The sequence below is a fragment of the Prionailurus bengalensis genome, chromosome C1, assembly GCF_016509475.1.
Source record: "Prionailurus bengalensis isolate Pbe53 chromosome C1, Fcat_Pben_1.1_paternal_pri, whole genome shotgun sequence".
Classification (NCBI taxonomy): Eukaryota; Metazoa; Chordata; class Mammalia; order Carnivora; family Felidae; genus Prionailurus; species Prionailurus bengalensis.
Genome location: NC_057345.1, coordinates 103,748,292 through 103,759,069, shown reverse-complemented (window position 1 = coordinate 103,759,069; position 10,778 = coordinate 103,748,292). Strand labels below are relative to the sequence as shown.

At 40.5% G+C, this 10,778-nt stretch overlaps 1 protein-coding gene across 1 annotated transcript in view; it reads right to left on the bottom strand.

Annotated features, from left to right (window-relative positions):
- Positions 1-1,267: 1,267 nt before the first annotated feature.
- Positions 1,268-10,778, bottom strand: part of CHD1L (chromodomain helicase DNA binding protein 1 like) — a 58,616-nt gene continuing 49,105 nt past the window's right edge. The window contains exons 20-23 of the mRNA XM_043576019.1: positions 5,274-5,344; positions 3,561-3,675; positions 2,711-2,819; positions 1,268-1,617 (exon numbers count right to left, since the gene is read on the bottom strand). Coding sequence (XP_043431954.1) covers positions 1,542-1,617; positions 2,711-2,819; positions 3,561-3,675; positions 5,274-5,344 — 371 coding nt within the window. The 3' untranslated portion in view covers positions 1,268-1,541. The remainder of the gene's footprint in view (positions 1,618-2,710; positions 2,820-3,560; positions 3,676-5,273; positions 5,345-10,778) is intronic.

Below are 10,778 nucleotides of genomic sequence, written 5' to 3'. Positions count from 1 at the left end.
AAAAGCTCATATGACTGGAGCTTGGGGGACAGAGTGCAGGGTGCAAATGAAGCACCTCTCCCCCCAGAACAACTGTGTCCCTGAAAGGTCAGCTGTGTTCTCTTTGACGGGGAGTTCCCTGCTCTAATGCTTCTCTCAGACGTTCAGAAACATTCACACCTGGCCCGGTGCGCTCTGCCATGAGAAATGACCAGGACAGCATACAGCTTCCGCAAATCAAGTTTTCTTTGCATTCGCTAATACCCACCGATTTGCACCTAGGCTGCTTCTGAAGGCATGACAACTTACCTGTGCATTAGCTTAGGTTTCACTATTTTCCCTTTTTAAAGAGTTCCAACTCTATGTCTATTATAGGAGAGACTTAAGATCCCAGTCAAGAGGTTCAAGTTATAATAACCTATGTGTCAAGGCCTAGCAGGAAGAGTGGGAGTTAGGAGGCAGTAAAAATGAAAGTTTTAGGAGAAAAAAAATGAAGGACTCATGAATTTAGGGTCTAATAGGTCTTCAACACAGATGTTGAATTGTTGAAGGGTGAAGGTGCCAGGGAGGCAGTCCAACAGAACCGCACAACCCAGGTGCTAAAGACGCCACCTTCCTTAGAAGGTCATGGTCCTGACTCTGAATGCCCCACTAGCCAGGGTTCCCCGAATCAGTGGCCTAGGGCTAAAGCTTCAGGAGAGGTCTCTGCAGGCCTCAGGATATTGAGGTCCTAAAAACAGAAGTCAGGCTTGTTGAAGATAGTCAGCCAAGACCAAGATTTCACATACAAAAGCATAAAAAGCCACAGTTTATATAGTGTCTCCCCGCAAGACTCCCTCTCTTGTGGTTCTCAGCGCCCTGCCCTCCCCATTACCACTACTCATTCTGTGCTAGCTTTGTGCATTTCCACAATTCCCTGATTTCGCTGAGCTCAATTTGGTGGGAAAGGGAACGGTGATCCTCTGGTTTCTCTCAAGTCACAAGTGACAGGCCTCCAAGGCCAATGTTTTGTCTCCCGATCTTGATACTGAGCTGTGGAAAAGAAGGGCAGGGGGACTCCACTCATCTGCACCGGGAATCTCACTTCTCAAATGTCTGCCCCTTGAGTCCTGTCTTCCGAAAACATGAACTGGCTGAAGGTACTTCCTTCTCCCAGACCAATCTGTTCTATTGCTTGTCATTTCTCCTTCATCCACATAGCCTAGCCCTCTGTAAAGAAATCAGTCTGTCGGAGGGAAGAAAACTAGACTGAGGAGAAAGAAAGCAATGAAACAATGAGAGCAATGAATAATTAGAGATAGAAAATTTATTATTATGCAAACAGCTATGCACACTGGAGCCCTGGCAAACTGCCAGGGAACTTTCCAGATTAAGTTGTGCCTCCCTGTATTACAGGTACCAAATCAGAGTAACATCCTGGAGAACAAAACAAGGTATCAGAACACACAGTATCTCAGAGACCCACCAGGTCTGGACTCCTTTTTTGAAATGCTCTAAATCAGTAGCTCTGGGCAAAAATCTCAACTGCTTGCTAAATAGCTGGACCTGACGCTGGCCAACTGTTAAGGCACTGGCTGTCCTGAGGAAGAAAAGGACTGTGAATGAAAAACTGCAGCTTTGCTTCTAGGAAAGTAATATCTGATAAGGATAGTCAAGGAAGATGTATTTTATCACTTTAAAATCAATTTTACTAAAACTACGAATTCTCTAATTTTTTTTTTTAAGCTTATTTATTTTTGAGACAGAGAAAGAGCATAAACGGGGGAGGGTCAGAGAGAGAGGGAGACACAGAATCCAAAAGCAGGCTCCAGGCTCTGAGCTGTCAGCACAGAGCCCAACGCGGGGCTCGAACTCACTGACCGCAAGATCATGACCTGAGCCAAAGTTGGACACTCAACTGACTGAGCCACCCAGGTGCCCCTCTAGTTTAATAATTATTGAAATAATCACTCCAGAAGTAGCATTCCTTAATTTCCTCTCACCATATCATAAATTCCTGCAAAACTGTTAGTTCTTACTACTGCTATTGTGATCTGGTTATTAAAACTCTTGATACTGCTTGAGTTACACAAGCATATAAAACAGATCTTTTCTGCTAAGTTTTTATAGTGATTTAATAAGTGTCTTGAAAAATTCACTGAAGTGAATTAATTCCAGTAAGTAAGTAAAAAGATGGAGTTTCTGTATGATGATAGCACTTAGGGGTCAATCCAGCTTCTAGTGATTTTTGGACTCAAACAATGCTAACTGATACAGCAGGGAGATCATGAGAAGAAAATACTAGTCTAATGGTCAAAAAGAATTCCACACTGTGCCCTAAGAATACAATGAATAGGTTCAAAACTAAAATAGTTCACTCATTTGTTTGCTTGGTTAATTGTTCGTTTTAGTGATCAGAGTTAACTTCTTAAAATTAGGCCTTGGTCTATAGGCCTAAAGAATTGATGAACTAGAGAATTGATGTGAAAAGATTCACTGTTATCAAATGGCAATTATTCAATAAATTCCCCCCTTCATAAACCTTTCAATCTAGTGGCCAGCACCCAGAAACGCTTGAATACAAGCGTCCATACCCAAGTTACAAAGTACTTTATTCTTGTCTCATTGGTGAGGCGCAGAGTAATAATGTAGCAGCAGAAGGCTTGGCCTTAGATTAAATAGCCATAACAGAAAATGCGAGACTTTTTCCTCTCAGCTGAGGAAACACACTACTAAGATGGCAAAAGGATACATGTAAGTTGGGATGCCTTTTGCAGCCAAGTGTTTCCGAATAAGTCGCTCGGTACCATACCAGTTAAAATCTTTTGTGGCATGTCCAATGCGTGGAAGATGAACACTTGCTGTTAAAAAGAAAGAACATAGATTATGATGTCTTCATTCGTCAAAATTTGAATCAGTATAAAATACACATTAAGAGAAAACTACTCGCAGAGTCACTTGGTGGTTTCCAATGGACAAAACATGTGTAATCAGGGGGTATCCCACACAAAGCCTACAAGTACAATGTCAAAGATATTCTGGGGAGGGACTGTAATGGGAAAAATTAAATAATTCTATCGAACACAAAGACCTACAGGCCCTGAAAATAAGTAGGTACGATGGAAATAGAATCATGATCCCATGTTGGAGATAAACAGATTCTTTAAGAGTCAATCATTTCAACAAACTCTGAGACAGACTGGGTTTGGAAACAAAACTTGACTCAGACTTTTGGAAGAGAATGGTCTGCTAATGTGGACTGTGTGTAGCTCTCCAAAAGCTAGGATAAACAACATCCTATCTGACCAGATCACTACATCTTTGGTCCTCAGCTTCCTCATCAGCAAAATCGTGATACAAATACCCAGCGGAGGCAGATGGTCCACAAAGCTAACGGATACAAACATGATCTGGGAAAGGAAGGGGGGCTATTCAAATACAAGATGATGTGGTGGTTACTTGCATGGTCTCCTATGGGGGGGCTTCACCTTTACCATGTATAGTGAATGAGGTCTTGACATTTCTCACCTCCTTTTAAAAAATCCTATCACATGCCTGGAAACAGAAATTCACCTACTCCTGAACACAGATGAAAAGCTTACCTTTCTTTTTTTTTGCTGCTAAATAGATCTTCTTCAGGCCCTCTTCCAGGGCTGCCATCTTAATGCCAGACAGGACATTGGAGCGATCACGGTGCTGAGCCACAATCAAGGCCAACTAGGAGGAACAGCCATCACATGGTTGACATGACACGAGACGGCTGCACTGTCAACTAAGTGCCCTGCTGTGGAGGGGGCACAAGCATTCCCCTGACAGGCTTTGTCTCCATCTGTTCTGGATGCTCTGCTGAACAACCCTGTCCTACCAAATTCATGACTTACTCTTCCATCATAATTGTTTTATTTTGTGGTAACTTAATACACAAGCACCTCTTCTTTTAAAAGGTATGTTAAAACCAGGGTCCAAAACATGCTGTCTTTCCTAAGTTTTCTCAGTGGCAAAGAGAATTTTTCAGAGTCTCAGGAGCAGAAAGGACTTTACAGGTTCCTGTGTCTTCCATCTCTGTTCAAGTAACTCCCACCGTGTCCTAACCTAAGGGGGGGGGGGGGGGGGCGGGGAGGACGGGACAGGACTGGAGACAGGGCCAAGGGAGCATATCTGGGACTGACATCACTATAGTCACATCATAACCAGTTGTAAACAGTTTTCTTGAGTCACTGGATTCTGAGCATTTATGCACAACCACGGTGTTGTTCACATTCTTTAGCATTTTAGAAATGACTGAACGAATGACTGTTGTCAGCCACAGGGGCAACCAACCTCAAGCAAATACACCTCTCTTTCAGCTCAGTTTCTAAATTTCTTTTCTAAGTCAGTAAGATTTGGCTCTAAATTTGAATATGAATTCAGGCCCTTGAGAAAGCTAGGTTAAGTGCAGGAAATGAAATCTCTTACAGGAATTCTAAAGGACTGGCAAGTAGGAGAGATACTTAAGATGCAAAAGGAGAATTTTAACACAGGCAGAGGAAATCTGCCTCAGCTCCTCTCCTCTGCTCATAGCTGGCTACTAAACACGGTGTTTTACACAACTTTTCACACAATAAACAATGAAATGCTCAGAGTTCTGTCAGGTTTTCTTATTCAGTAAGAGTTTCCTGAGCACTTCCTATGAGTTGGTACTGCGTGTATTGAGGATAAAAAGAAACTGGGTCGACACCCTTGGAAGGAGCCCACCTGAGGTCGGTGCAGGAAACAAGCAAGTTAGAGAACAGTGTTCCAGGGGCTGTGATGGACAGAAGCAAGGGGGGACGGAGTGGGTGCGGTGGAGCCAGAGGCCCAACCTGCTTGTTATGGGCTAAACTGTGCCCTCTCGAATTCCTTTGTTGAAGCCCCAACCCTCAGTACTTTAGAATGTGATTGTATATGGAGACAGGGCCTCTAAAGAAGCAAGTAAGTTAAAGTGAGGCCTTTAGGGTGGTACCTAATGCAGCCTCACTGCTGTGCTCACAGGAAATCTGGACACATGCTGAGACACCAGGGATGCACGTGCAGAGAAGAAAGACCATGTGAGGACACAGAGAGAGGCAGCCGTCCCTAAGCCAAGGAGAAGGCCTCAGAGGAAATCAGCCCTGCTGGTAGCCTCCAGAATTGTAAAGAAATTAATTTATGTTTTCTAAGCCACCTATTGGTGGGATTTTGTCATGGCAGCCCTCACAAACTAATACACGGACAGGCCAGCGGACAGGAGAGGTTTCAAGAGGAGGTGATGTGAGCCAAAATTTAGTTCTCATAAAAGAAGTGGTTTTTTTACTTACCAAATCTTGCCCTTTGTTTCTTGACTCTTTATCATCAATAGGAAATAAAAGGACACTTCCCAAATTCAAGTCTGAGGTAAAATAAAAGAGCAACAGACAGAATATGAGGTTCACTCCAGACTGAGACCTCTGAAGAGAGGCTCTTGTGAATGCCCCTGGTTCCTTCCTTTCCCACAGCCAATCAGGCTTCAATCTCACCTTTTCTCACACTCCTGAGAGTGTGACTCAGAGTGGCACTCAGTGACTGCCTCAGCCAGGTACTCACATGATGCACTCCTGAATTTTTTCCTTTTTGCTCAAAAACTTTTATTTTTTTAATGTTTAATTATGGTAAAATATACCTCATGTAAAATTTACCATCTTAACCATTTTTAAGCAAGCAGCTCAGTAGTGCTATGCCGTCAATCTCCACAGCTCTCTTCACCTTGCAAAACTGACACTATACTCATGAAACCTCATTTCTCCCTTTCCCCTACAATCATCACTCTTACTTTGTCAATCTGACTACTATAGTTACAGCATGTAAGCAGAACCACCCAATACTCATTCTTTTGGGTTTTTGTTTTTTTAATGTTTATTTTTGGGAGACTGAGAGAGCACGAGTGAGGAAGAGGCAGAGAGAGAGGGAGACACAGAATCCAAAGAAGGCTCCAGGCTCTGAGCTGTCAGCACAGAGCCAGATGCGGGGCTCAAACTCACGAACCAGGAGATCATGAGCCAAAGTCAAACACTCAACCAACTTGAGCCAGCCAGGTACCCCTATACTCCTTCTTTTGTGACTGGCTTACTTCATTTAGCATAACGTCCCCAGGATTCATCCATGCTGTAAAGCATGTGTCAGAATTTCCTGGTTTCCAAGGCTAAATAATACCCCACTGTATGTATATACCACACTGTTTACCCATTCATCCATCAGACACTTGGGTTACTTCTACCTCTAGGTCACAGTGAATAATGCTGATATAAACATGGGCATACAGATACCTGTTTGAGTTATTGCCTGAGTTCTTTATAAGAGGCGTTGCTAGATTTTATGGTAATTTTATTCTTTTAAAAAAATTTTTTTAATGTTTATTTATTTTTAAGAGAGACAGAGACTGCGAGCAGGAAGGGGCAGAGAGAGAAAGAGAGAGACACACAGAATCTGAAGCAAGCTCTAGGCTTTGAACTGTCAGCAAAGAGCCTGACGCGGGGCTCGAACTCACGACCCATGAGATCATGACCTGAGCCGAAGTTGGATGCTTAACCGATTGAGCCACCCAGGTGCCCGATGGTAATTTTATTCTTAATTTTTTCAAGAAACACCATACTGTTTTCCATAATGGCTGCATCATTTTACATTCCCACTAACAGCGCACAAGTGTTCTAACTTCTCCACATCCTCACCAACACTTACTTGCTACTTTTTCTATGGAGATGTAACTGGCAGAACATCATGTAAGCTTAAGGTGTACAACATACTGATTTTACACATTTATACTGCAATACGATTGCCACTGCTGCATTAGTTAACACCTCAATCACATCACATAATCGTCATTCCATCTAGTGGTGGGAACAATTAAGACCTACTCTCTTAGCAATCTTAAAGTTTGTAATAGAGTTTTTTTGTTGTCTGTCTGTAGTCCCTGTACTGTGTATTAGATCTCCAGGACTTATTTATCTACTAAATGCAAGTATATATCCTTAAACATTATCTCTCCCGTTTCCACCAACCCCTGGTAAACCACCATTTCACTCTAGTTTTTTTTTTTTTTTATAAGTTTGTTTTAGATTCCACCTATAAGGGAAATAGACACTTAAGCTGTTTCTGTATCTTGGTTATTTTGAATAATGCTGAAATTAAACATGGGGTTATATGTTTTCATTTCCTTTGACTATATACCCAAAAGTGGTATTGCTGGATCATATGATAGCTCTAATTGTAATTTTTTGAGGAACCTCTATACTGTTTTCCATAGTGGCTGCACCAGTTTGCATTCCCACCAATTGTGCATGAGGGTTCCCTTTTGTCTACATCCTCAATACTCATTATCTGTCTCTCAATGACAGTCATTCTAACAGGTGTGAGGTGATATCTCATTGTAGTTTTGATCTGCATTTCCCTGATGATTACTCATGTTGAGCATCTTTTCCATTCCCAGTTGGCCATGTGTACATCTTCTTTGGAAAAATATCTATTTAGTTCCTCTGTTCACTTTTTAATCAGATTGATCATTTTTTCTGTTGAGTTGTCTGAGTTCTTTATAAATGTTGAATAGTAACCCCTTATCCAATATATGATTTTCAAATATTCTCTCCCATTCTGTAAGTTGCCCTTCCATTCTGTTGGCTCTTCGAAAGTGCAGAAGCTTTTAAGTTTGATGTAATCTCACCTGTTGGTTTTTCCTTTGTTGTTTGTTCTTTTGGTGTCCTCTCCAATCTCAAGGAGCTTCTTTCCTAGGTTTTCTTCCGGGAGTTTTATGGTATCAGGTTTTATGCTTGTCTTTGAGCCATTTTAAGGTAATTTTTTTGAGTAAGGTAGGGTCCAATTTTACTTTCCTGCATCTGGTTGTCTAGTTCTCCCAACATCATTTGCTGAAGAGACTACATTTTCCTTAATGGATATTCTTGACTCCCTTATTAAATATTAGTTGGCCATATATGTAGAGGTTTATTTCTGGGCTCTGTATTCTGTTCCATTGGTCTAGGTATCTATTTTTATGTTGCTACCATACTGTTTTATTTTATTTTTTTCAACGTTTATTTATTTTTGGGACAGAGAGAGACAGAGCATGAACGGGGGAAGGGCAGAGAGAGAGGGAGACACAGAATCAGAAACAGGCTCCAGGTTCTGAGCCATCAGCCCAGAGCCCGACGCGGGGCTCGAACTCACAGACCGCGAGATCGTGACCTGGCTGAAGTCGGATGCTTAACCGACTGCGCCACCCAGGCGCCCCTCTACCATACTGTTTTAATTAGTATCACTTTGTAGTACAGTTTGAAATCAGGAGGTATAATGCCTGCTGCTTTGTTCTTCTGATGATTGCTTTGGCTATTCAAGCTCTTTTGTGGTTTCACTCAAATTTCAGGATTTATTTCTATTTCTATTTCTGTATAAAATGCCATTGGAATTTTGGTAGGGACTGTATTAAATCTAGAGATGGTTTTGGGTAGCATGACATTTTAATGATATTAACTCTTCTGATCAGTGAATGTGGAATAGCTTTCCAATTGTTTGTGTCTTCTTCAATTTCTTTAAACAAAGTCTTGTATTTTTCATTGGCTAGATCTTTTACTTCCTTGGTTAAATTTATTCCTAGGTCTTTTACTATGTTTGATGTTACGGTGAATGGGACAATTTTTTAATTTCTTTTTCATGTTTCATTGCTAATACATAAAGAAGTAACTGATTTCTGTGTGCTTTTAGACCCTGCAACTTTACTGAATTCATGGATTACATCCAACAGTTCTTTTTTCCAACTGATTAAATCTATTATATTGAGAATTTGTGGTTTTCAATATATAAGACCACACCATCTGCAAATGACAATTTTACTTCTTCCTTTCTGATTTGGATGTCTATTAATTTGCCTTGCCTGATTCGCTCTAGCTAGAACTGCCAGTATTATGTTGGATCAGAGGGAGGAGAAACACGCACACCTGTCTTGCTCCTGATTTTAAAAGAAAAGCTTCTAATTTTTCTCAGTTGAATACAGTTAACTGTAGGTAGCATTATATGGCTTTTATTATGTCCTGTACTTATTCTATTGAGGGTTTTTATCATGAAAGGATGTTGTATTTTGCCAAATGCTTTTACTTCATCTATTGAGAGGTTCAATGATTTTTGTCTTTCATTCTATTAATGTGGTGTGTCATATTTGTTGATTTGCCTATGATGAACCGTCCCTGCATCCCAGGAAGAAATCCCACTTGGTCATGGTGTGTAATCCTTTTAATGAGTTCTTAAGTTTGGTTTGCTAATATTTTTTTGAGAATTTTTGCATCAATATTCATAAGGGATATTGGCCTACAGTTTTCTTCTAGTGTCCTTATCTGGCTTTGGTGTCAAGGTAATACTGGGCCCACAGAAGGTGTTTGAAGTGTTCCATCCTCTTCAATTTTTCTGGAAGAGTTTGAGGATTGGCATTAATTCTCCTTAAAATATTTGACAGAATTTGTCCATGAAGTCATCTGAGCCTGGGAGGTTTTTAAAACCTGAGTCAATCTCCTCACTCATTATTAGTCTGTTCAGTCTTTGTATCTCTTCCTGGTTCAGTTTTAGTAGGTTGTAGGGACTATGAATTTATCCACTTCTTCTGGATTATCTAATTTGTTGGTGTAAAATCATTCATAGTAGTCACTTATGATCTTAACGTTTTTTTTGCAGTGTCAGTTGTTATTTTCTCATTTCTGACTTTCAGTCTTCTCTCTTTTCTTAGTCTTGCTAAAGGTTTATCAATTTTATTTTTCAAAAAATCAGCTCTTAAGGGTTACTAATCTTTTCTATAGATTTTCTAGTCTCTAATTTTATTTCAGATATATTATTTCCTTCTTTCTGCTAACTTTAGGCTTAATTTGCTCTTTTTCTAGTCTCTTGAGGTATTTGAAATCTCATTTTTTAATATATGCATTTATTGCCACAGACTTCTCTCAGAACTGCTTTTGCAGCATCCATTTTTGGTATGTTGTTTCCATTTATTTTGAGATATTCTTTGGTCTGCCTTTTGATTTCTTCTTTGACCCATTGGTTGTTCAAGAGTATGCTATGTGCTATTCAGTTTCCACATCTCTGGAGATTTTCTAGCTTGCCTCAATGAAAGAGTTCTAGTTTCGTACCATTGTGGTTGGAAAGACACTTGGTATAAATTCAGTCTTCTTTTGCTATGACTCGTTTTGTGTTCTATCATATGATCTATTTTTAAAAATGTTCCATGTGGGGGCGCCTGGGTGGCGCAGTTGGTTAAGCGTCCGACTTCAGCCAGGTCACGATCTCGCGGTCCGGGAGTTCGAGCCCCGCGTCAGGCTCTGGGCTGATGGCTCAGAGCCTGGAGCCTGCTTCCGATTCTGTGTCTCCCTCTCTCTCTGCCCCTCCCCCGTTCGTGCTCTGTCTCTCTCTGTCCCAAAAATAAATAAACGTTGAAAAAAAAATTTTTAAAAAAAAGTTCCATGTGTACTTGAGAAAAATGTGTATTGTGCTGCTGTTCGATGAAATTTTCTATAGATGTCTATTAGGCCAATTTGATGTAATATTTGGTCCAAGTCTATCATTTCCTTGTTGCTTTTCTGTCTGGATAACCTGTGCATTGCTGAAAGTGATATATTAAAATCCCCTACTATTATTGCATTGTTGTCGATTTCTTCTTTCATATCTATTAATATTTGCTTAATATATTTAGGTGCTCTGATGTTGGGTGCATATACTGTTATATCTTCTTGATGGATTGAGCCCTTTATCATTATACAATGTCCTTGCTTATCTCTTATTACCATTTTGGTTTAAAGTCTACTTCGTCTGATGTAAGT